Below are 25,826 nucleotides of genomic sequence, written 5' to 3'. Positions count from 1 at the left end.
GCCTGGCTGAATGACATTCCTGCTCTGCACTGGGCTCCTTTCTTTATCATTCCTTACATTTTCTCTTTTTTTTTGATGATGGATGAGCTTTGAACTGATGTTTTCAGAGCATTATCTCTAGTGCTGCCGAGATCCCCTCCCTGCATGTTAATAGCTAATTTAGTGCCCATCATTGTGTTTGTATAATTAGGGCTCTTTTCCCCCAAGTACATTCATTTTCTTTTGTCACTGCTGAATTTCATTTGCCGTGTTCTTCACCTGGAGATCTCCCTGTCAGTGTCAGTCAGTGCAGGCAGGCAGGCCTGGCTGATGTGGGGACACCAGGGGCTGTCCTGTGTCACTTGTCACCCTGGGGTGCTCAGGGCAGGCCCTTGTTCAGCACCACCAGCACTGACATCCTTGGCATCCTTGGGCTGCCGTCCATGCTGTGTGCAGTGGGGTCACCCTTGGTGGGCCTGGTGGGTGCCATGGGACAGGAGGGGACTGAGGGGACACTCAGCACAGTTACAGCTTCCTCTCAAGGACAGAGGGGAGGCAGGCACTGACAGGACCCAGGGAATGGCTGGAGCTGTGTCAGGCTTAGGTTGGAGATCAGGGCAAGGTTCTTCCCCCAGAGGGTACTGGCACTGCCCAGGCTCCCCAGGGATGGGCACAGCACTGCCAGAGCTCCAGGAGTGTTTGGACAGTACTCTCAGGCACAGGATGGGATTGTTGGGGTGTCTGTGCAGGGCCAGGAGTGGGAGTGGATGGTCCTTGTGAGTCCATTCCAGCTCAGGATATTCTGTGATTTTCTGGCTGGATGTGGATTTTTGGATGGTTTGGCCACTGTTCCAGATCTCAGTGCTCTTGAGCTGCCAGAGGCCTTTATCTCATGTCTCAGGAGCTCCTTCCCAACTCCTGAGCAACAGGGTTGGATCATGTGCTGTGTGGGATGGTGGAGGGATGTGGCTTGAACTGCTGCTGCTTTGGCTGGAGCTGGGCCCAAGCTGATTTCAGTGCAGGGGAGGGAACCTGGGGAAGGAAACCCAGGAAGGGATCTCAGCACAGCCACAGCTCTGTGTGGGGCTGTGAAAAAAGGAAGGAGCCCGTCCCCCACTGGTGGTGCCAGGTCCTGTAGGAAGAAATAGAAGCCACAAGGTGCAGCTTGAGAGGCTCAGGATGGGCTTTGGAAAAGCAGAGAAGTTCCCAGAGATGTTGAACATCACCATCCTCAGGGATTTCCATGGCTTGGCTGCAGACAGCTGCCCTGAGCCCTTAGGAGCTCTTTCTGTGAGCTGGAGAGTGACCTGGAGACCTCAGATGTGCCTTCCCACCATCCCTGCCGGGCTGCCATGGATGCTTCTGTGCCAGGACCATGATGCCAACCTGACCCGAGCACCACCTCTGCCCTGGCGGTCGAGTGAGCCCTGGTGGGGTGCTGGGGCCAGGCTGAGCTCTTGGGATTGCTCCTCAAGTAAAAAGTGGTGAAATGAGGGGAAAAAAACCCAAATTGTGCCAGGGGAGGTTCACACTGGATATTAGGAAAGAATTCATCACTGAAAGGGTTGTCAAACAGGAAGAGGCTTCCCAGGGCAGTCACTGCTGGTGTGGCCCATGGGGACATGGTTTAAGTGGTGGATATGGCAGTGCTGTGTTGGACTCGGTGATCTCAGAGGACTTCTCCAACCTGAACTATTCTGTGATTCTCAATATGATCTTTAGGTGCATGAGGGGACAGAATAGCCCAGCATGGGTCAGCAGCACCCAGACCTGCTGTAACTGTAGAGAGTGGAAAATCTCTGCTGATAAAACAGTGAGCAGAAAGGGAGGAAATTGGGGAGGTCATGCCAAGCCACATTTCAGATGAAGAATTTAAATGCAAAATTTGCCTGTCCTGTAGCCTGAGGTCAGAAAAATGCCTCCAGGTGTGCAGAAATGCCTCCAGGTGAGCAGAAATGCCTCCAGGTGAGCAGAAATGCCTTCAGGTGAGCAGAGCACCCTGCTCTGCAAGGTTGAAGTGGGATATGAAAAATAAACTCGGAGGATGCTGCAGGGAAAGACAAATGTGGTTCCAAGAGCCATGGAAAATGCTCTTCCATTGGGGACTGAAAAGCTCAGTAGCTCAGTGACTTCCCATAATGAAGATTAGGTGAGATGATTACCAAGAGGAAAGCCCAGCCTCTAAAGGGCTTTTGATCTGCCAAAGGAAGGGATAACAAGAGCTGGTAGGGTTAAACTGAAGCTAAACAAATTAAAAAATTAGGCATGTGTTTCTAAGTGATTAACCACTAGAGCAAGCTAATGAGATGAGGGAGCTCTCCACGTTCCGGAGCATGTGAGACAAGATGGTTCATTGCTGGGAGCTGGGCTTCAGCTGGGGAGCAGCCATGAGGGTATCAAAGAGCGCCTGGATGAGGGGCAGGACCCTGAACCCCAAATCTGTGCCCTTGCTCCACCAGCCCCAGCACAATTCCCCATGCTGGATGGGACACCTGGCAGGGTGGGATGGGACAGAGCCCCAGGTGCCTGCTGTCACTGCTGTCACCCGTGCTGGCCCTGCCCTCCAGGGCGGTGAGAGCCCCACCTGGCAGGGTGAGCTCTGCTTCCTGAGCCTCCCTGCTGCAGGGAAAATCTGGGCTGATTGGCCTTCATTAACCAGATCAGCTGCTTTAATCTGCTGAAAGGGAGAGCTGCTCAGTCCCTGGGAGCGCCGAGAAGGGCATGGATGGATGGATGGATGGATGGATGGATGGATGGATGGATGGATGGGGGATGGGGGATGGATGGATGGATGGATGGGTGGATGGATGATGGATGGATGGATGGATGATGGATGATGAATGGATGATGGATGGATGGATGGATGGATGGATGGATGGATGGATGGATGGATGGATGGATGATGGATGGCGGATGGATGGATGGATGATGGATGGATGGATGGATGGATGGATGGATGGATGGATGGATGGATGGATGATGGATGGCGGATGGATGGATGGATGGATGGATGGATGGATGGATGGCAGATGGATGGATGGGGATGGATGGATGGATGGATGGATGGATGGATGGATGGATGGATGGATGGATGGAGGGAGGGAGGGATGGATGGAGGAAGGGAGGGAGGGATGATGGATGGATGGAGGATGGATGGACGGAGGGATGGATGGATGGATGGATGGATGGATGGATGGATGGATGGAGGGATGGATGGATGGATGGATGGATGGATGGATGGATGGATGATGGATGGATGGATGATGGATGGATGGATGGATGTCAGTGGGAGCAGGGTGGAGGCAACAGGGAGCCTCTGCCTGCTGCTCTCGCTGCTTCCCCTTGCAGGGACAGATTTACTCCTTCTCCTCTCCCCCTTTCTCCACCCTTTCCTTTGTGCAGATAAAAAGCATTTGAGGGATTATGCTGTTCCAGTGCTGTCCCCCCATGGATTCCCTCCATGGATAGATCCCGAGCCTGAGTGTTTGACCACCCTCAGCTTTTCTGCATCAGACAAAGGGCTGTGGGGTAATGGGTCAAATCCCTCCCTTGTTGGGTCAATTATTTCAATCTCCCCCCACTTTCTTGCCCGGGCAGGTGTGTGGTCATCAGGGTGTGCCCTCAAGGCAGGAGGTCTGGCAGGGCAGCACCGGTGCTGCACGCACAGGAAATGTTCCCCAGCTGGGCAGGACCCCATGCCAGGACCAGGAGCTCTGAGCTTTAGGTCTGTCCCCAAATGGGGACAGCGTGCTCATCACCGCTTCACAAACCACTGGTGCACCAAGTGTGCTCCATTCTGGAGGATGAAGGCTGCTCTCTACATCTATCTCCAGACAGAAATCACCTGTCCAGATAAAAATCACCTCTCCTGTGTGTTTCATTGCTGTTCCCCTGTTTCCCGTCCGGAGAGGGAGAGCAGGATTGCCCGGGACTGGCCCCAGTCCACTTTGGGTCATGGAATACCCTTGAAGGATGTGAATTCCTGTCCCCCAAAAGTGAAGGCTGCAGTTTCCAAAGTGGGAATATGGTTAAAAGGAAAAGCCTGCAACACTGTGAATGTTTCTAGAGGTTGAGATTTTTTTTCCCATGTGCCATCTGTGGTTTTTCTGGAGGAAGCCAGGGATGAATGGAAGGTGTTCCTGCCCATGGCAGGGGAGTTGGAATGAGATGATCGTTAAGGTTCCTTCCAACCCAACCCATCCTGTCTTTGCTATGGCTTTAAAGGACACAGGGAGTCAGGGGCAAAGCTGGGATGCAAAAGCCAAATCCCAGCCCTGAGCTCTAACTCTCCACTCTCTGCCCCCTCTCTGCATCACTGCTTTTCATTTCTTGGTGCACACAAGCTCTTTTTTTGCCCAAGGAGAAAAGGATCATGCAAATGATTTGCCCCAGGGGATTCCTGGAAGCTGTTTAAGCCAGCAAATGCTGCCTTCTCCCCAGCTGTGCCAGGCAACTCCATGTGCTCATGAATTTCCCCTCCCCTAAGTGCAGGAAGGGGCTGACAGATGTTAACACATGATCAGTGTCTCAGGAGAGAGGAATTAAAGCCACACTGGACCCTTCGAAGACACACATTAGTGTCAGAAATTTCTAATCAATCAGCTGGGAGCCTCCTGGGGTCAGAAGCCTCTTTGAAATTCAAATGGAGAATGGCTCCTAATGGGTTTTATTTTGATTGCTATAAATTGATTAGCGTTAAGATAAACAAGTTTTGTTTCTTTCTGAAAGCTCTAAGTACGCTCTGGGGGAGGAGGAGCAGTGGAGTCTGATTGCTTCCCCTTAGGACATCCCCTCTTGGCTCCCACCCACCACAGTTTGCACAGCCACAGGAGACACTTTTTGCTCCAGAGCTGGCTAAAAGGCAGAACCACAGCATGCTTTGGGTTGGAAGGGACCTTAAATCTCATCTTGTTCCCCTCACTGCCATGGCAGGGACACCCTCCAGCAGCCAGGGGTGCTGATGTTGGGGGCATCATAGAAGAGTTTCTGGTGGTGCTGGAGTAGGATACAGGTTAGAGCAGGTGTGAGCACCCTCCTGTGTTTTCCACGGTGAGATGGAAAGGTGTAGCTTGGTTCTGGGTGTGTGCTGGGGAATGTGGCTGTATTGGAGGGATGTGCAAGGTTTGGGGGCTGGTACAGCCCAGCAGCTGGAATAGCTTTGGGAAATGCTCCATTGCAGCTGCATTTCCTCTGGGTGACAGCTGAGCCCTCAACACTATGACTGTCACCGGGCACAGGAGCACTCTTGTGTCCCCATGACCCTGCTGGGGCTGTGGGGCAGCCAGGCCCTGGGCCTGGGGTGACACCAGGCAACCAGGGAGTTCCCAGGGGCTGAAGTCAGCAGTGGGGTGCAGTGGGATGCATGGTACCCATGGCCCATGCTGCACTGTGAGTGGGAGCAGGCTGAGAGCTCCTGGTGAGCTCCCTGGGCCCCCTCTGTGCTCCTGCAGCCCTGTGTGAGCTCCCATCAGCCTCTGGTATCCCTACAGCCTGTGTGTTACCCCTACAGCCTGTGTGTATCCATACAATCTGTGTTTTATTCCTACATCCCTGTGTGTGTTATCCCTACACCCTGTGTGTGTTACCCCTACACCCCTGTGTGTGTTATCCCTACAGCCTGTGTGTAACCCCTGCAACCTGTGTGTGTATCCTTACAACCTGTGTGATATCCCTACACCCTGTGTGTTATCCCTACAACCTGTGTGTATCCATACAATCTGTGTGTTATCCCTACATCCCTGTGTGTGTTATCCCTACACCCTGTGTGTGTATCCCTACAGCCTCTGTGTATCCCTACACCCTGTGTGTATCCCTACATCCCTGTGTGTGTTATCCCTATAAAACCTGTGTGTATCCACACAACCTGTGTGATACACAAACAGGGGTATCACCCTATTTGTGATACCCCTATAACTTGTGTGTGTTACCCCTACACCCTGTGTGTGTTATCCCTACACCCCTGTGTGTTACCCCTACAACCTGTGTTTATCCATACAACCTGTGTGATATCCCTACACCCCTGTGTGTGTTATCCCTACAACCTGTGTGTTACCCCTACAACCTGTGTGTATCCTTACAACCTGTGTGATACCTCTACATCTCTGTGTGTGTTATCCCTACAGTCTGTGTGTTATCTCTACAGTCTGTGTGTGTTACCCCTACAACCTGTGTATGTTATCCCTACACCCTGTGTGATATCCCTACATCCCTGTGTGTGTATCCCTACAGCCTCTGCTCCTACACCGTGTGTGCTCTCTTCACCCCTGTGTGTTATCCCTACAGTGTGTGTGTTTCCCATAAGCTGTCTGTGCTTCCTACTACCCATGTGTGCCCATACAGCCCTGCTGTGCCCATACAGCCCTGCTGTGCCCCATACAGTCACCATGTGGGCTCTCTACAACCATGTAGGGAGCTCCTACAACCACTTGTAGAGTTCCTACAACTGTGAGTGGAGTTCCTGTAACCATGTGTAGAGTCCTTACAACCATGTGTAGAGTTCTTAGAGGTGTGTGGAGCTCCTACAACCATGTGTAGTGTTCTTACAATCGTGTGTGGAGTTCCTACAGCCATGTGTAGAGTTCCTACAACTGTGAGTGAAGTTCCTACAGCCATGTGTAGAGTTCCTACAACCATGTGTATTGTTCTTACAGCTGTGTGTGGAGTTCCTACAACCATGTGTAGAGTTCTTACAGGTGTGTGGAGTTCCTACAACCGTGTGTAGAGTTCTCACAGCTGTGTGTGGTCCCTACAAGCACGTGTGCAGTTCCTGCAGCCTGTTCTCTCAGCTCCCTGTGCCCTTTGTGTCCCTGGAGCCCTGTGCCTGCTCAGCCCCGGTGCTGTGGCTCCTGCAGCCCTGCTGTGCCCCACACATGCCCTGTGTTCTCTCCTGTTGTTCCTGTAGCCCTCCCTGGAGCTCCAGCTGAGCTCCCTGCACTCCTCAGTGTGCTCCCCACCAAGGATCTCTGCGGTTTTCCAGTCTCCTTCAGGTTTCTCTTTGTGTCTCGGCTGTGGCCACGATTGGATCATGTCCAGGGAAGGGAATGGAGTGAGGAAGGGGCTGGAGTACAGGAACAGCTGAGGGAGCTGGGAAAGGGGGCTCAGCCTGGAGAAAAGGAGGCTCAGGAGGGACCTCCCTGACAGGAGGGGACAGCCAGGGGGTCAGGCTCTGCTCCCAGGGAACATTTCCTCTTCCCAGGAGGAGAGGAGATGGCCTCAGACTGCTCTGGGGGAAATTCAGGGTAGATATTGGAAAAATTCCTTCTTGATAAGGGTGATCATGCATTGGCACAGGCTGCCCAGGGCAGTGGTGGAGTCACCACCCCTGGAAGTGCTCAAAAGCACGTGGATGTGGCACCTGGGGACGTGGGGACAGGGGCTGGTGTGAACATGGCAGATCCAGGCTGACAGCTGGACTCAATGACCTTAGAGGGCTTTTCCAACCTGAACAATTCCACAGTTCTATCTCCTTTGCAGGGTGTAGGATGAGGAGAAACAAGGTCTGTCCATCTTGTGGAGGTCAGTGGGTGCCAGGTTTAGGGACTGCTGTGCTGGGTGCTGGGCACCACTGTGTTCCCCGACAGTGGCACGGGGATGGTGTCCATGAGGGCCATGGCCAGTGCTCACAGGGGTGTCCTGCTGTGCCTGGGGGTGTGGGGGGCACCCCTGGCCATGGGGCCCAGCCTGGGGACAGCACATGGGTGGCTGTGTCTCTGTGCCGGCTGGTGGTGGGGTCTTTCTGTTGGTGGTGGTGGGGGTTTCAGTGGTGTGGGGTGACACTGTTATGGTACTGGGGGTCTCTCTGTTGATGGTGGTGGGGGTCTCAGTGGTGTGGGGTGACACTGTTGATGGTGGTGGGGTGACACTGTTGATGGTGGTGAGGGTCTCTGTTGATGGTGGTGAGGGTCTCTGTTGGTGGTGGTGGGGTCTCAGTGGTGTGGGGTGCCACTGGCAGTGTCCCTGCAGGGTGGTGACAAGGCAGGACGTGCCCCTGGAGGAGGTGACCGAGTGATCCCGTGTGCTCTGCTGCACGTGAAGCCCAGGAGATCAGCAGTTCATATTTCTGTACTGAACAGGGAGCTGACATTAATGAACAGCTAATTAACATCACAGGGCTTGATGGTTGCAGTGTCAGCGTCCCTAATTAGTCTCGCACTAATCTGCTTTAATTAACTGTCCCTGTCGTGGTTTTAATTTAATTTTCAGCTCTAGACCAGCGAGAGCAGTCCTGGGAGCATCTGGGTTCCAGTACCATGGCCCTGCTCGTGCTGGGATGGGCTGGGGGCAGTGGGGGCCAGCACAGGGCCCTGCTGCCCCCCAGGGATGAGCAGTGCCCAGGGCACAGCCCCAGCCAGGCTCTGGGGGCTGCATGGGGCTGGGGGACACCAGGAGCTGCCTGCAGCCCTGGGCTGTGCTGCTCTGTGCATGCCGCCTGCTCTGAGGGGTGTGATCCCTGCTCTGGGCACAGGGAGGGGCAGGGACAGCTGTGCCTGCTTGGATTTGCTTCTCATTGCCTGGAGGGACCAGTCAGAGAATCCCAGAGTGGTCTGGGTTGGGAGGGACCTTAAAGCCCATCCCATTCCATCCCCTGCCATCCATGGGCAGGGACACCTTCCTGATCTAAACCTTGTTTGAACAGCTCCAGGGAAGGTGAATCCACCACTGCCCAGGGCAGCCTGGTCCAGTACCCTTTCCATGAAGAAATTTTTCCCAGTCTCCAATCTAAACCTTCCTTGGCATGACCTGATGCCATTTCCTCTTGTCCCATCACTTGTTACTGTGAGAAGAGTCCAGCCCCTGCCTTACAACCACTCCTTACAAGCAGTTGTTGGGAACAGTGAGGTCCTCCCCTACTAATATGGCAATTCCTTGTTAACATCCCTGCACTGCAGCACGTTCCTGCTGGGATGAAGGATGAGGATGTGTCAGGTTGGCAGTTCCAGGGGTTTGCACTCTGCTGGGGAGGATTCCAGCAGGAGAGGGCTGGGATGTGCATCCCCTGCTCCAGCCTGGCTCTGCTCTCCTCTCTCTGCTCCAGTCCCACATCCTTCATCAATCACAGTTCCGACCTTCCCAAACAGCAGTGCCTCCCCACGGGCCCTTCTCGGGCCTGGGTTAATCTGTGTGAGCAAGTGGGGCCTTGCAATGGAGCTGGCACTTGGCAGCGTCCCAGGGAGCTGTGCAGGGCTGGGCTGGGCTGGCCCAGCTGGATTAGGGGGGCTCTGCCATCTGTCCTGCTCCCAGCCCTGCCTGGAACTGCTCCAGGAGCCTCGTGCTTTGAAGAAAACCCTTCTCCAACCACAGCCCCTCTTCCAAATAGCCCAGCTGCTGCAGTGAGGCAGAATGGCTGCCATCCCTGCTCCTCTCTGCCTTCCCTGCTCTGCTGCCTCCTTCCCTGCTCCTCTCTACTTTCCCTGCTCTGCTGCCTCCCCTGCTCCTTTGTGCCTTCCCCTGCTCCTCTCTGCCTTCCCCTTTCCTCTGCAGACAGAGCAAATCCTGGGTGAGCCCCAGACGTGCCATGGGCTCTGGGAGTGGCACCTTGGGGAAATGCAGTGAAGGTCCTGGAGAACTGCTGGGACCCCTCTTAGCCAAGTGAGCTTGGTGCTTGGGCAGTGTGAGGGTTCAGAAGCCCAAACCTCTCTGTGCTGTCACACAGCTGCAGAGGGAATTTGTGGGTTGTGCCTGTGCAAGTTCTCACATCACATCCAGATCTGACCCAGGATGGTGGACACTCTCTGCCTTCAAAGGATCCCAAAATGGTTTGGGTGGGAAAGGACCTTAAAGCTCATCCCATTCCACCTCTGCCATGGCAGGGACACCTTCCACTGTCCCAGGCTGCTCCCAGCCACAGTGTCCAGCCTGGCCTTGGGCACTGCCAGGGATCCAGGGACAGCCACAGCTGCTCTGGGCACCTGTGCCAGGCCCTGCCCACCCTCACAGGGAACAATTCCTCCCCAGTATCCCATCCAGCCCTGCCCTCTGGCAGTAGAAGCCATTCCCTGTGTCCTGTCCCTCCATCCCCTGTCCCCAGTCCCTCTCCAGCTCTCCTGGAGCCCCTTTAGGCCCTGGCAGGGGCTCTGAGCTCCCCCTGGAGCCTTCTCCTCTCCAGGTGAGCACTCCCAGCTCTCCCAGCCTGGCTCCAGGGCAGAGGGGCTCCAGCCCTTGCAGCATCACTGCAGAAGCTCCACATCCTTCCTGTGCTGAGGAGTCCAGAGGCAGCATTTAGTGGTGTCTCAGCAGAGCAGAGCAGAGCAGAGGGTCCTCTCCATCTGAGATCCATTGCTGCAGCTCCATGTTGGGCTCACACTCAGCCTGGGCTCTGCAGCCCCCTCTGTGTTTCCCATCCTGCTTTCTCTGTGGCACACAATGCCAACACCACGTTGTGTAAAACACGACTGGGAGGATGCTCTGAGTGTCTGAGTCCACCCTGCAGAGCCAAACACCACCAAGAAAATGTATCAGGGGACTTTATTTCAAGTCACTTGTTCTACTTTTCACCCCTGGCAGTGGTGCCATCACCTTGGCCAGGAGAGCTGAGCACCTCCTGCCCTTGGAGATCCTTGGGCATGGTGTGGTTTTTGTGTCTGCTTCCCCTTGGAGATCCCTTGGGCACGGAGTGATCCCTTGGCATGGAGTGATCCCTGTGTGTGCTTCCCCTGCCCTTGGAGATCTTGGGCATGGAGTGATCCCTGTGTGTGCTTCCCCTGCCCTTGGAGATCCTGGGCATGGAGTGATCCCTGTGTCTGCTTCCCCAGAGTGGCCTCACAAGGCTGGGCTGCATCAGCACCAGCAGCCACACCACGGAGTTTCCTTGGCTGAGCCTTAAAGCTCTTGGGTCCCAGTTATCTAATCCTGCTCTGGGAGCCCAGAGCTGATATTCCTCCTACTTCAGGAGGAATGGAAAATTTTAGGCAAGTGTTGGTTATGAAAGAATCCCTCTCCATGCACACACCATGTGATTAAATATCCCTTTCCTTCTGTGGCACAGTGGATGATTTTCCCATATTTTGGGGATAGGCCCATCTCTTGACTTTGGCTTCATTTTTTTTGTGTTCTTGATTTCCATCTTGTTTGCTGTTAATCTTAAAGGCCCAGTTCTTTCCACTGCTTTTACCAACTGCTGTATTTTCTGCTGACTAATTTAAAGCCACTGCTACCAGTTCATGACTTTTTAAGATCCATTTTTACTCCTTCACTGTCATTTTTGCTTCAGAATTAATTTTTATTGTAAAAATATGAATTGCCTTTTTCCTGGGGGCAGCAGCAACTTTATTTGAGGCTATTTTGGTTATTATTCACAGAGGTTCATTTGTACTCTCTGTCCTTGATGGCCTTGCTGGCATCTCTGGGAACCTGTTCTGTGCTGGGGCTGGCAGCAGGGAGAGCCCTGGAAATCTGGGGAGCAGGGAAGAGGCTGATTTACAGAGTTACTCTGGTTTACAGAGTTGTAAGTGCACAGAGGCAAGGTGGGTTCAGCTTTCCCACAGCTGACACCAACCAGCATCTCCCAACCTTCTCTTTGAGCAACCTCACATCTTTGGCAGCTCAAGTTCCTTGCACTGCCTTCCAGTGGGAGTAGGAAAGTTTGGGAGTTTGGAAGTATGAAATCCGGTGGAAGAAAGCTTTCAGATGTGGAAGGTGCATTTTGATGGATGCAGGCAAAACTCACCCAAATAATGGGAATTATGAGCTGTTGAAAATTGCCTCTTCCCATCTGTTTTCTGGCATGCTTGGCTCTCAGATCCCTCCATTAAGCACTGCTCCTGATGGATTTGGAGAGATAATTATTTGCTGATGTTTTTCCCTCATCAGAGCATCCTTTTAGAGAAAGTTATCAGTGGAATGGGGGCCTGGGGACCGAGGGCTCAGCCTTCTCCCTCTGATGTTGATCCCTCACAGCCCTCAGTGCTGCACGAGCACCACAGCCCAATGACACATGGAGTGCACAGGGAATGCAGACAGTGGGAATTGCTCCTGGGTGTTTGTTCAGCCATGAATTGTGGCAGTCATTACACTCATACAACACAGGGAGGCTTTATAAAAGATTTCCTAGGAAATAATGTCTAAAATCCCTGCTTTGGCTTTCCTTAGTGCATGTCCCTGGCACAGGGTGATCCTGACACGGCCATGCTGGTGCTTCTCAGGAGCAGGATGGTTCAAGCTGCTCTTTGGGAGCAGTTGCAGGTGACAGTGGTTTCCTCAGGCTTCATTGTACAGCCCCCCATCTTATTTCCTGTTTCCTGTCAAAAATTCATGTGCTGATTACAGGGATTTGTCTTCCTTCCATGGACTTCCTTGGTCAAGGGCTTGGAGCACAAGTCTCATGAGGAGAGGCTGAGGGAGCTGGGCAGGGGCTCAGCCTGGAGCAGAGGAGGCTCAGGGGGCCCTTGTGGCTCTGCACAGCTCCTGACAGGAGGGGACAGCCCAGGGGTTGGGCTGTGCTCAGGGAACAGGGACAGGACAAGGGGAAATGGCCTCAAGTTGTGCTAAGGGAGGTTGATGTTGGATATTAGGGAAAATTTCTTCACAGAAAGGGTGATCAGATGTTGGCACAGACTGCCCAGGGTAGTGGTGGAATCACCAACCCCTGGAATTGTTCAGTGGATCTGTGGATGTGGGCCTTGGTGGTGGCCCTGGCAGTGCTGGGTTGACACTTGGCCTCGAGGATCTCAGGAGGCTTTTCCAGCCTAACTGATCCCAGCCATGTTTCAGTGCAGCCCCAGCTTTTTGGGCAGACCCGGTGCCTGCAGACACAGAGATTTTGGGTAACCCTTGCAGTTCACTTTGCAGGAACAAGCAGAGTGTTCCAGTTTCAGCTCAGTGCCGATGGAGCTGCTGCAGCTCAGGTTGCTGGGGAAGCCCTGCAAATGTCTAAGCAGCACAAGTGAGGCTGTTGGGACGTGAGGGAATCGAGGTGGCAGGGCCAGATGGAGCTGTGGAGCAGAGCTGCAGTCTCAGGCTGGCGCTGCAGTCCCTGAGCCCTGGTGGTGACAGCTCCAAGGGCTCTGCTCTGGGGAAGGGACCTCTCTCCAACTGGGATTGCTTTAGCAAAGGGAAAAGGGAGTTTATTCCCAGTCTGCTCCTACAGACAATTCCTGGACCTTGAGAAGTGGCAGCTCAGTTGGTTGTAGGCAGCTGGAGTGCCAGAAAAGCAGCTCAGTTCCCAGGGAGGGGCTGTGACCACCTCTGAGGATGTGGATCCCTGTGTGCTGGTCCCTCCTTCCAGTACTTGACCTCCCTCATGGTGAAAAACGTTCTTGTGTCAAGCTGGAATTTTCCATGTGCCAGCTGGAGTGTTGCCCTCCTTCTGAGGTCTGGCTCCACCTTCCTTTCACCCTGCAGGCAGCAGCAAGGTCTCTCCTTGCCTTCTCTTTTCCAGGCTCACATCCATCCTCAGCCCCTCCTTGCCCACCATGTGCTCCAGCAGCCTGGAGCCTTCCCTGGATCATTCCTTGTGCTGGGGAGCCCAGACTGGAGCAGCTCTTCATTGCCAGTGCACTTGGGAGCTTTTGTTTGAGGAAGGTTGGCTCTCCTTGGGTTTTGCCTTTCAAAGGTCTCTATGAGGGCGTTTTGGGAAGCACAGGTGGGCAGTGTATGCCCTCCCCAGCTGCCTCCCCACAGCTTCTCTGCCCACTGCAGGCCAGCAAGGAAAGGTTCTGTGAGCTCCCCCAGTGACTTCACTCACCATAATGCCCATTTTTAATCTCTCTTCTACCAGTTCCACTCAGCACCAAGGGCTGACACAGAGCAGTGCTGTCATCTGGAAAGTGGCTGCTGGCACCAAACCAACTGGCACTTTGAACTTGTCCCAACTGGGTGCTAAGGAGCATTAAAATGTGCTGATTGAACGTGCCCACTTCCATTCCAAGAGTTCCTGGCCATCCCCAGCTCCACCTGGAAAGCTGCTGGTGCCCTGGGAAGGGCACCTGGAGGGGTGTGCAGGGCACTGCTGGAGATGGGGAGGGGAGTGTGGGGTGTGAGGGCTGCTGGTGCTGTGTCAGAACTCAGCGCATCCCTCTGGGTGTCCAGAGTTGCCAGGACCCCGCTGGGGGGCTCAGAGACCCTGGCACACAGCCCAGAACACCTGGGGATTTGATTGTGACCCCTGGAGAAAGTTGCCAGCTTTGTATGAGGACATAAAAGTCACACAGGTTTGAATAGTGTAATAATAAAATGATCACAGGGTGAAAATGGAGATTTTAGGATTTTTGTTATGGGGACAAGATGGAGGAACTTGGGCATGTCCAGCCTTTCTTCTTCTTCTTCTTCTTCTTGGTCTCCATTTTCTGCAGTGATGTTGGCACTTTGGGATTGGTTTAGAGTAGAAGTGCACTGTCTAACACAGGTGATAGGTATTGGGAATTAAGTGTAAATATGTTATAGGTAGTTTGTAGTATAAAAGGACAACACAGAGTGCCTGTGGCTGCGCTGCTGAGCAGGCCTTGGCTGGGCAGAAAGAGAATTTTATAGATAAGAATTAATAAACAACCTCAAGACCAAAAGCTGAAGATCCTCTGTCTCATTCTTCAGCCGTGCGGGCCAAAACAGAGACAGAAACAGAGACACCCTGCACATCTCGGGGCAGCAATTAACAACTAAAACCTGAGAGTGCTGGGGGAAGTCAAGGCAGAGCAGCTTGGGAATAGTGCCCTGGACTGGGGCTGCTGGGTCAGCTGGGGATTCCTTCAGAGACCCCATCTCAGGCTCTGGAACTGCTCCTCCAACATCTGAGACAGGGGAGGGCAGGCGAGACAGCCACAAGCAGTGAGCAGCTACAAGCAGTGAGCAGCTCCAGGTACAAACAGTGAGCAGCCCCAGCCACAAGCAGTGAGCAGCTACAAGCAGTGAGCAGCCCCAGCTACAAACAGTGAGCAGCTACGAGCAGTGAGCAGCCCCAGCCACAGTGAGCAGCCCCAACCACAGTGAGCAGCCCCAGGTACAAGCAGTGAGCAGCTCCAGGTACAAACAGTGAGCAGCCCCAGCCACAAGCAGTGAGCAGCTACAAGCAGTGAGCAGCCCCAGCTACAAACAGTGAGCAGCTACAAGCAGTGAGCAGCCCCAGCCACAGTGAGCAGCCCCAGGTACAAGCAGTGAGCAGCCCCAGCTACAAGCAGTGAGCAGCTCCAGATACAAGCAGTGAGCAGCTACAAGCAGTGAGCAGCTCCAGATACAAGCAGTGAGCAGCTACAAGCAGTGAGCAGCTCCAGCTACAAGCAGTGAGCAGCCCCAGCCACAAGCAGTGAGCAGCCCCAGAGGCACTGAGGTACCTGGGGTGGAGGCACAGATGGGTCCTGGCTCTGCTCCTGGCTCTGCTCACTCCTGGCACTGTGCCTGGTCCGTGCCAGCCTGGCTCTGCTCCTGGGGCTCTGTGCTGTCCCCAGCAGCCCCACAGTGCTGGGGGTGTCATTCCACACTGGCCCAGCACCAGCAGGGCTGGGCACGCTCGAGGGGCTCTTGTCCAGGAAAAGCTCCCTTTTTGCTTTCCTGTTTCCTTCAGGATTAAAGTCACTCTCCTTGGGCTGGAACCAGGGAATGTTTGTCAAGTTTACGAGGGCTTTTAGAGAGGCTTTTAGAAAGAACATCCTATCCCTTCTTTTATAGGGCTGAGATAAGATTATCTTTGTTTTAACACCAATTAAAGCAGGAAGGGTTTATAGGATTAGGGGGTTTCCATCAGTGCAACTTTGATGTCACCACTTGCCTGCTTGGTTTGTTCCTTTCCCTGGTTAAATCCCTGGGAAGTGTTCCTGGGATGGTTAACGTGGCCTCCCTCCCGAGGCACAGCTCTCCCAGGCAGAAGCTTTGGGAAACAATTAAACAAGACCAAACAAAGTAACAAAATATGAAGGTCCTAAATTCTTCAGGGGACCTCTTGGAGAAAGCTGGCTCAGAATAGTCACTGTGGGAGTCTGCAGTGCTTCAGTGTTTACATCAAGAGAAAGGATGTGCTGCTGGCCTGAGCAGCATGTTTAAAATAAAAATATAAAAGTGTAGACTCCCAGGATGGTTTGGGTTGGAATGGACCTTAAACTCATCACATTCCACCCCTGCCACAGGCAGGGACACCTGGACACCTTCCACTGTCCCAGGCTGCTTCCAGCCCCATCCAGCTTGACCTTGGGCACTGCCAGGGATCCAGGGGCAGCCACAGCTGCTCTGAGCACCCTGTGCCAGGCCCTGCCCACCCATCTAACCCTGCTCTCTGACAGCTCTCTGAAGCCATTCCCTGTGTCCTGTCCCTCCATCCCCTGTCCCCAGTCCCTCTCCAGCTCTCCTGGAGCCCCTTCAGGCCCTGGAAGAGGCTCTGAGCTCTTCCCTGGAGCCTTCTCCTCTCCAGGTGAGCACCCCCAGCTCTCCCAGCCTGGCTCTGGAAGGGCTCCAGCCCTCAGAGTTTCTCTTAGTCGTTCTCTGGACTCCCCCAGCAGCTGCAAGTCCTTCCTGTGATGAAAGCAGTGCCCCAGTGCTCCATGCAGGCCACCCCAGGGTTCCCAGCAATGCTGCTGTCCAGCCCCTGGAGCTCTGGTTCCTTCTGTGTGTGCCAAGGCACCCAGACAAGGTTTGGAGGCTGGCACTGTGCAGGCTCCTGCTGCCCCCATGCCTGGCACTGGGGCTGCTCCTGGGCAGCATCACCTGGCATTCCTGGGCTGGGAATGTCCTGCTTCAGGAGAGCACTGAGCTGCTGAGCTTGGCCTTGGGGCAGCTGCATCCTGAGCTGCTCTTCAGGTGTCTGCACGAGGCAGGAGCCTGCAGGCACCTGCTGCCCCCAGCACCGTGTCCTGGGCTCTGAACTCACTGCCTGCTTTCAGCTCCCCTGGAGGCCTCTGGAGGTGTGCAGAGAGCTGAGCTCCTGGGCTGCAGCCACCCTGGGCTGCAGCAGCATGAGGGACACACAGATCCATTCTCCCTGGGACAGAACCAGAGAATCAGGAAATCATTAAGTTTGGAAAAGCTCTCTAGGACTGAATCCAGCCATTAACCCAGCACTAACCCTGTCCCCAGCTGCACACTCATGTTTTTAGAGCACTTCCAAGGATGGTGACTCCACCACTGCACTGGGCAGCCTGTGCCAATACCTGACCATATTTTCCATGACAAAATTTTCCTTAATATTCATTCCAAACCTCCTCTGGTACAATTTGAAGCTGTTTCCTCTTGTTCTTTTGCTTTATTCCTGTGAGAGGAGATTGACCCCAAACAGGGACAGGGAAGTCCTCTCCCCTTGTGTGTGGATGGCCCTGACAGGATAAATGCTGGGTTATGGTCTTCTCCATCTGTACTCTGAGGATATTGGCAACATCCCAGTCCCACATGCTTAGGCAGGGACAGAAAACTTTACATTTCTCTTTAAGAACTGTGACAGGCTGGGGAGGCTGAGCCAGGCTGAGGGGCAGGTAAGAAATTCCAGGCATTTCTCTGTGACAGGGAATCCCATCAGCTCTGATGGATGTGCCCTCCCCCAGCAGGACTGGGGACTCCAGGTGTGCTGCCCACAGGTGTGCTGGGCTCACCAGATGCCTGAACTCGGGAGCAGTGCTGGAAGGGAGTGACCTTGTGAACCCTGGGAACTGCAGGGGGAATTTGCTGGGAAGCCCCGGTACAAAGCCTGTCCCAGGTGAGAGTTCAGCTCTGCTGCTGGAGCACAGCACTGGGACAGAGCTGCCAGGGCTGGGATCAGGCTGCTCCTGCCCAGGGCTGGGAATGCTCTCAGGAGAGCAGGGAGCTGCACCTGCTGGGATTTGGTGGGCCACGAGCACTGTTGGTTTGTCCCATGGTGTGCAAAGGCTGCATCCTTGATCCTTGGCCCTTGGCCTGGGTCTGTGGAGCTTTGGGCCCAGGACAGTCTGCCCAGAGGTCAGGGGGTGTTTGCCCCTTGCAATCTCGGGAGTTTTGCTGTTAATTGCTGCCCCCAGATGTGCAGGGTGTCTCTGCTTCAGCCCGCGCGTCCGAAGAACGAGTCTGGACTCCTCAGTTTTCGGTCTTGAGGTTGTTTATTAATTCTTATCTATAAAATTTTCCTCCTGCCCACCCGAGGTCTGCTCAGCAGGGCAGCCACAGGCACTCTGACCACCCCTGGGGCAGTGTTGTCTCTTTATACTAGAAACTACATATAACATATTTACACTGAATTCCCAATACCTATCACCTGTGTTAGACAGTGCACTTCTGTTCTAAACCAATCCCAAAGTGCCAACATCACTGCAGAAGATGGAGGTAGAGAAGAAGAAGAAAGACTAGACACACCCAAGTCCCTCCATCGCGTCCCCATAACCCCATTCCAAAAATCCCAAAATCTACCTTTTGACCCTGTGATAATTTCATTATTATACTATTTAAACTTCTGTGACTTCCAGGTCCTCATACAAAGCTGGCAACTTTCTCCAGGGGTCACAATCACATCCCCAGGTGTTCTGGGCAGCATGCCAGGGTCTCTGAGCCCCCCGGCGGGGTCCTGGCAACTGTGGACACCCAGAGGGTTGCACTGAGTTCCGAATTTGCAAGACCTTCCAATGTGGTCTGTTTTGGGAAGCTCCCAGAGCAGGGCATCACTCTGCCCTGCCCTGTCCTCTCCAAAGCTCTGTGACACCCCTGAGGACAGCACTGAGGTCCTGTCCCAGCCCCACACTGTCCCAGCACTGCCCCTCTGCCTGGGGACCGAGGCACACAGGAGATGGTGCTGAGAACAAGGTGTGAGCTCCTAAAGTGCCAGGAGCTGTGCACAGGCAGGGCGCATATGGGAGTCTTGGCAGGGCACTTTGAGGGAGTTGTGTCTGAGGGAGCCTGGGATGGAGCTGGGGGCAGCTGGGTGGCTGGTGGGGAGCATTGCTGCAGGGGCAGCTGGGGTTTGGAGTGCTGGCACCTCCAGCTGTGAGGCCAGAGCACCTGTGGGCAGGTGATGGGACAGGTGATGTCCTAGGGATGCTGGTGAGGTGCAGGGTGTTGGCCCAGTCAGTGGGGACGTGTTTGTGGGCCAGGAGGATGCTACACAGCTTGTCCTCTCTTGCTTCCATTCCCATCCCATTGAGAACGATGAGGTTAAACAGGAACATTTGCATTGGGACCATTCCCTTTATTGACAATTCTGTAATCCACATCCTGGAGGTTCCCCTCCAGTTAATCTCATTTAACCCTGTTTTCCCTCCTGTATTTTCCTCCCCTGCTTTCCAAATGCTGTCAGAGCTGTTGGCAGTGACAGCACCTGGCAATGGCATTAATTGCTTATCTGAGGATGAGGTAACAGAGCAGGCTGCTAATTGAATTTATCCCTCAGGAAGCAGGGGGACCTGTGTGGCCCCTGGCACCTGCAGGTCCCAGCTCCTCACTCCTTCCCAGCTGCAGCAGCTCCAGGATCCAGGGTGTCACCACTGCCTCCCCAAGGCCCAGCTGAGTCCCCTTCCTTTCCTCTGCAGCCTGGGGACACAGGGGGGGTGGCAGTGGATCCAAAGGCTCTGTGGCTGCTTTGGCTTGTCCAAAGGCTCCCTCTCACTGAGAGCACAAACCCCATCGGCTGAGGGACAGGAACAAGCAGAGGAGGGGAAAATTTACAAGTGAGACAAAGTGATTCCTGTTTGAATGCAGGATTGAAAACAAGGGTCAAGGTGCAAGGGACAGAATGGAGCAGAATATGGGAAAAGTGACAATGTCATTGCAGCAGCCGCCTCATCTTCCAAGCAGGGTATGGTTGATGAAAGGAAAAGGAAGAAATTCAGAACTGGTTAGACATAATAGTTCTGCACAGAACATCATAAATGGCTTTAAACTGGAGCAGAGTAGATTTAGATGGGATGTTGGGAAGGAATTGTTCCCTGTGAGGGTGGGCAGGCCCTGGCACAGGGTGCCCATAGGAGCTGTGGCTGCCCCATCCATGTCAGTGTCCAAGGCCGGGTTGGACAGGGCTTGGAGCAGCCTGGGATAGTGGAAGGTGATTGAACCTGAGATGAGCTTTAAGGTCCCTTCCAACCCAAACCCTCCTGCCTTTCCATGATTCCATGAAATGTCCCACACACCATGGAGAGCAGAGAGCCAGAAGTGCTGGTCAGGCAGGGTCTGGGGTCTCATGTCCAATGTCTGTTTGCACTGGGGGTGCCACCAGCATGAGCTCAAGGCAGCCATGCGATTGGGCTCAATCTACCCCAAAGAGGGAACTCTACCACCCCTCTCCCAGGTCAGTACCATTTTTTGGAGAAGTAGCTTTTCACAATGTCCTGTCTGAACCTGTGGTCCTTGTCCTGTGTGGCAGAGTCTGGCACCCTGAGAAGTGTCTGAGCCTATCTTCAGCAGGTGCAGTTAGATCCCCCCTTACCCCAGTATCCCCAGTTACTCCATCCAGCTCTTCTCACCTCTCCCATGCCCTGTTCCCTAGAGTGACCCTCTTGGTGACTCTCCACTGGACTCTCCTGCTCCTCCATATCACCCCTGAACTGGGCAATCCTAGCCTAACCATGGCAGCATCCCCATGCCTGGCAAGGGAAGGGAAAACACCTCCCCCAGTGTCCTGGCCGTGCTCCTCCTGGCTTGGCCCAGGGCATTGTTTTCCTCATTCTCCATAAGAGCCTCTCTGTGGGACTCATTTTGTGTGGGGTCAGAGTGGGAGCAGCACTGTGCTGTGGGGCCAAGGCACCCCCCTAGGGTTTGTGGGGTGATGAGGTGGCAGCAGGGAGGGCTGTGGGGCCAGGACCCCAAGAGCAAGGAGGACGAATCCCAAAAGCATGGTGAGGGACACCACAGCCCCAGAGGAGGCAGGAGGTGGCCAGGGGAGCAGCCCTGGGCCCTGCAGCAGCAGCAGGGAAGCTGCAGAGCCAGCCCCCAGCCCTGGCCCCGAGGGAGAGAGGAGCCAGGGGGAGATAAGGCTGGGGATTTAAGACTCCTGGCAGATCCTGACAGCCAGGGCTGCCTGGCTTCCATCAGCCTTTAAAAATGCCTCTCTGGAGTTCAGGGATCCTTGCTGCCAGCAGAAACAGGGCCAGGCAGAGGGGCTGAGAAGAATCCTTCCTCCCTCAGAGCCCTCAGCATGGGCTGAAGGTGCCATTTTAGGAACTTTTATTGCAGGAGGGAGCTGCTTGCTCAGAGCTGTTTCCAGGAGGGGCCTGGGGTAGACTCTGAAGGCCAGGGCAGTTTGGGATGCAGTAGAGCCTGGCTGGAGCCTGCCCAGCTCACACTGGACTAATTAAACACTTGGTTAGAGAGAGGCAGTAAGACATGAAGGAGCAGGGAACCCCTGTGTGGCCCCTCCTGCACATTTGGACAAAAGCTTTCCCTGCTGAGCTGCCCTGGGACAGGAGGGCTGGAAGCTTGGTGCCATTAGCAGAGGTGGCCCTGCCTCCCACATCCTGGTGTGGTCCTCTGCAGGAGGGCAGGATCCTCTGTGGGGCCTTCCCATGGCATTCCCTTCCCTTCAGGAGCTGGACACCATGATTCTTGTGGGTCTCCTCCATCTCAGTGTATTCTGTGATTCCCAAAGAACATGGCTTCCCAGGCACAAGCAGCTTTCCATGCCCTGGGAGGGAGGGAGGGAGGGAGGGAGTGAGTGAGTGAGTGAGTGAGTGAGTGAGTGAGTGAGTGAGTGAGTGAGAAACAAGGAGCCCCAGTGCTCCTCAGCACCCCAGCCAGTGCTCCAGGCTGCCTCCAGGGCTGGACCCCAGCAGGGCAGCCAGCCATGGGGCTGTGAAAGGTGCCTGTGAGCCCTGTTAGCTCCATCACTGCTGGAGGTGGGGAAACTGCTGCAGTGATGGGGCCAGAGCCACTGGCACCGAAATCACCCCCCAGGGATCAAGGATGCTTGGATAAAGTAGAAATTTCTGTGCTTTCACTGTTTCATTTCCCTCTTTCCAAGCAGGAATTCCTATGGATGTCCTTGCTGCAAGCCTCAGGAAAAGCAGCAATGTCCCAAAGCTGCTGTCACCTCCCAGGGCAGAAAGCTGGGGTGTCCTCATGTCTGTGTCAGGCTGGGCATGAGGAAAAGGTTCCTCCCCCAGAGGGTGCTGGCACTGCCCAGGCTCCCCAGGAATGGGCACAGCCCCGAGGCTGCCACAGCAGCATTTGTTCAAGGCTCTCAGGGAGGTACAAGGTGGGATTGCTGGGGTGTCTGTGCAGGGCCAGGAGCTGGGCTGGAGGATCCCTGTGGGTCCCTCCCAGCTCAGGATATTCCATGATTCTGTGATGCTTCCAGCACATGGTGAGAACATTTCCATTGTTCATGCAGGAGAGGTTTCAGCCCCCGTGTGAAGATTTTACTTTTGATTTGGTGTTTATTCTGGAAACAAAAAATTCCTAAAGAAAATCTGTTTTCTCACCCACCGGAAGACTTGGAGAGAGCAGAACAGTTTTGAAGACAATGTTCATTTATTTTACTTCTGGAAGTTGTCATTACTGGAGAAAAATAAATCAATAGAAAAAAGGACTTTGCATCAAATTTCAGTGATTTTCCTGTCTTTACACATGATTTCAGAACATTTAACTTTGGAGAAGTTCTGATTTTTTCAGGATTATTTTACCCATGTGGGACCAGCTGGGGAGGAAGGGACTTGTCCAAACTCCTGGCTGTGTTTTGGTGGCTCATGCAAAGAGTTTCAGTGTCCCAGCTCAGCATTTTTGAGGAACAACCACTGAGCCTCAGTTTTTATCCCTCTCCAGCCATTGACCTGTGCCAGGGCCAGTGTGGGGAATGTTTTTATCCCTTGGAGCAGTCACTACACTCCACAGCCTGGGCACTTTTTGGATGTCTCTCTGTCTTGATGCAGAAGAAGCATTATAGGAAAGTATCTATTTTTAAAATAAACCTCAGGAAGGTGAAAGAGGCCCCTGTCTGAAACTATTCTTGCTGGAATGACCCTGCATTTCACCTGGGCTGTCAGATGAGAGCAATTTTATCTCTTGGTCTTTTGTGTGTCTCAAATATTGGTATTAGTGTGGGAAGCCTGTTATCATGTCCCCATCGCTTCTGGGGAATGCAGAGCTGCCCAGCCATCACCTCTCCCAACAGCTTAACACCCTCTGAGATGGGCTGGTCCCGAGGGAAGGGGGTCAGCAATGGAGTGGAGCAGATGAGGGATCGATGGAAAGATCCAGGAACGTGAGGAGGATCCTGGTTCTCAACAGCTCCTTTGACCATGAGAGGAAGGAGGGACGGAGCAAGCAGGAGGGCTGATGGAATTTCTCTGTAGAGCTTTTCTCATTGGAAACTCAGGCTAATTCTGGAGGAAAGGAGATGGCAACTGAAGAATCCAACCTTCTTTTTTTCCTTTTTTTCCCAAATAAGAAAGAGCTACTTCTTAGCAATGGCTCTTGCTGACAGCAATCCCAATGAATGTTTGTCCCAGGCTGTTTTCTGGTCTGCCCCATTCCTGGGAGCCTTGGCAGGTGACTGAAGGAGAAGTTTGTTAAACTTGTTTCAGCACAGGAACCACCTGCCTCCCCCCAGGCTTTTCAGGCTGTGTAAGAATTAAAAGGAACAGAAAGTCACAACAGGAGGAACCACAGAGGAACAGTCTGAGCTGAGCCTTTCCTTGGGCAGTGGTGATCCTGGGCTTGGACGGGACTTTGTGGTGTTGAAAGCTTTTATCCATGAGTGCTGATCTGTTAGTGCTGGGTCACAATGTGGTCCAGCCTTCACCACTGTCTGCTGTGGGCACCACACACCTCTGTGCCCCTCTCACCTGCCCTGTGGGGCTGGACACACGTGGGGTTGAGTGGCTGCTGCTTGTGGAACATCTTCCTCACCTGTGAGGGGCTCAGAGCCTGGAGGGAGAGCCCAGCCCTCTGCTACTGCTCATCAGAACCAACAATTTATTTGTAATATTAAGTCATAAATCCTTAAGGTTGGGAATGTCCCATAGGATCATCAGCCCAGCACTGCCATGTCCCCAGGTGCCACATTACAACGTCATGAAAACAAAACTCTGTGGGGAGTTGCAAAAGGACCCTGTGAGACAATGTGACCAGGGAGTGAGAAGGCAATTGGAATTCAAAAGAATTGAGGTGATACAAATGGGAGAAAACAACCCCAGGTTCATGGGATGGTGCAATCACAGAATGGTTTGGGTTTGGAGGTGCCTTAAAGAACATCTGCCATGGGGCATCTTTGGTAGATCAATTCACACACACGTGCACAGAGATGAGCTCACAACTCAGATCCTGGGGCTTTCACAGTCACTGGTTAAAAAATAATGTGGGCATTGCTGAATAAAGAGAATACCACGGTGAATGGTGTTATGCAGTGTGGGGCATGACAGGGATTTGGACAACTCTAGAGGTCATGGGCAAGGCAGATGGTGATTGAGTATCCATCAGCAATGGAAATGTGGGATGGCATCAAGAATGGCAGCTTGGTTTGGAAGCAGAGAGCAGCAGTTTCTTCCTGCAGTGTGTGGTTACAGCACAGGCCTCTTTAGGGGTAAAACAGGTGCAGGACATTTGTAGGGAATAAAAAACTGAGTGGCTAACGTGGAGAAACACCCATGTGGGGTATTGAGTGCAAGGAGCTGCATCTCAGAAGGGAGCGGGGAAGTGTTGTGGGCAACACAACATGGTGGTTCATACCCTGCTCCTTGGGTGGTCATGGAATCATGGAATATCCTGACTTGGAAGAGACCTACAGGGATCAAATCCAACCCTTGACCCTGCACAGACACCCCAACAATCCCACCCTGTGTGTCCCTGGACAGTGTCCAAAGGCTACTGGAGCTCTGGCAGGGCTGTGCCCATTCCGTGGGAGCCTGGGCAACGCCAGCATCCTCTGGGGGAGAATCTTTCCTCATATCCAGCCTAAACCCCTCTGACAGTCACTGTTGGGGGAGGATTCTGGTGTCCATGGTCTGACCTGGTACAGCCACTGACATCTTATGTGGCAGTGGCTGAAAATTCCCTCTGCACTCCTACAGTCCCTGTTCTGCACTCGTGGTTGGGGAACAGGGACAGAGGTGTCTGTGTGGGGACCCATCTCTGCAGGTGCCTCCTCAGGGCCTTCCCAACAGCTGCTCCTTCTCTGTGGTGCCCACCTGCAGTTGTCAGGATTTCCTTTGCACTCTGCAGAGCCCCAGGGATGGTTTGGGCAGCTCCAGGCATCCCCCCAGCCCCCTTCTAAGTGCTCACCACTGGTCTCTTCTCTTCCAGGCTGTCCCTCAGGAACATTCAAGGCCAGCCAGGGGGATGAAGGGTGCGTCCACTGCCCCATCAACAGCCGGACAACCTCGGAAGGGGCCACAAACTGCGTGTGCCGGAATGGATATTACCGGGCAGACGCCGACCCTGTGGACATGCCGTGCACCAGTATGTGGGGCTGGGCAGCTGGGAGGGACCAGTGGTGGGGAAAGGACATGGCACTCAGTCAGAGCACTGAGGGATGCTTGACAAGGTGTCTGTCCCAGTGGGGTTTTGGGGGCACTGTACAAACTAACTGGTAAATTTTGCCAGGACTTTCACACAATCAAATTAGCCTGGGGTAAGAGGACTGGTTTCATTCCCCCCCTTTGCTTTGATATACAGCTTGCTGCACACATCCCTGACACCAGGAGAAGTAGGGATTTATTAAGAGGTCTCAGATAGATCCACCTTGGGCAGCACAACCCAAAATGGCAACAAAAATGGATGACAGGTCATGGGGTTTCACACTTTTATATGTTTTGGTCCATTTGCATCTTGGAGCTAATTGTCCAATCACAGCTTTAGCCCATGCAGTCCCATCCTTCCTGTTTTCTCTCTTCAGCCCATGTTGCTTAAGCTTTTGGGTCTGAGATCTGGATCAGCTGTCCTTGGTCGCCAGCTAGACCAGGAACTGTTTCATCTACCTACTCTGTGAAGAGAGCTCACCATCCCCAAATATGAAGCCCAGACTTACACACTAAAGCAGAATATAA

At 53.7% G+C, this 25,826-nt stretch overlaps 1 protein-coding gene across 4 annotated transcripts in view; it reads left to right on the top strand.

Annotated features, from left to right (window-relative positions):
• Nucleotides 1-25,826, top strand: part of EPHB2 (EPH receptor B2) — a 129,867-nt gene that overhangs the window by 60,850 nt on the left and 43,191 nt on the right. For all 4 annotated transcript variants that reach the window (XM_074558712.1, XM_074558710.1, XM_074558711.1 and 1 more), the window contains exon 4: nt 25,084-25,239. In XM_074558712.1, the coding sequence (XP_074414813.1) occupies nt 25,084-25,239 (156 nt within the window). The remainder of the gene's footprint in view (nt 1-25,083; nt 25,240-25,826) is intronic.

This window comes from Zonotrichia albicollis, chromosome 25 (assembly GCF_047830755.1).
Source record: "Zonotrichia albicollis isolate bZonAlb1 chromosome 25, bZonAlb1.hap1, whole genome shotgun sequence".
Classification (NCBI taxonomy): Eukaryota; Metazoa; Chordata; class Aves; order Passeriformes; family Passerellidae; genus Zonotrichia; species Zonotrichia albicollis.
This window is presented reverse-complemented; position numbering and strand designations above follow the sequence as displayed.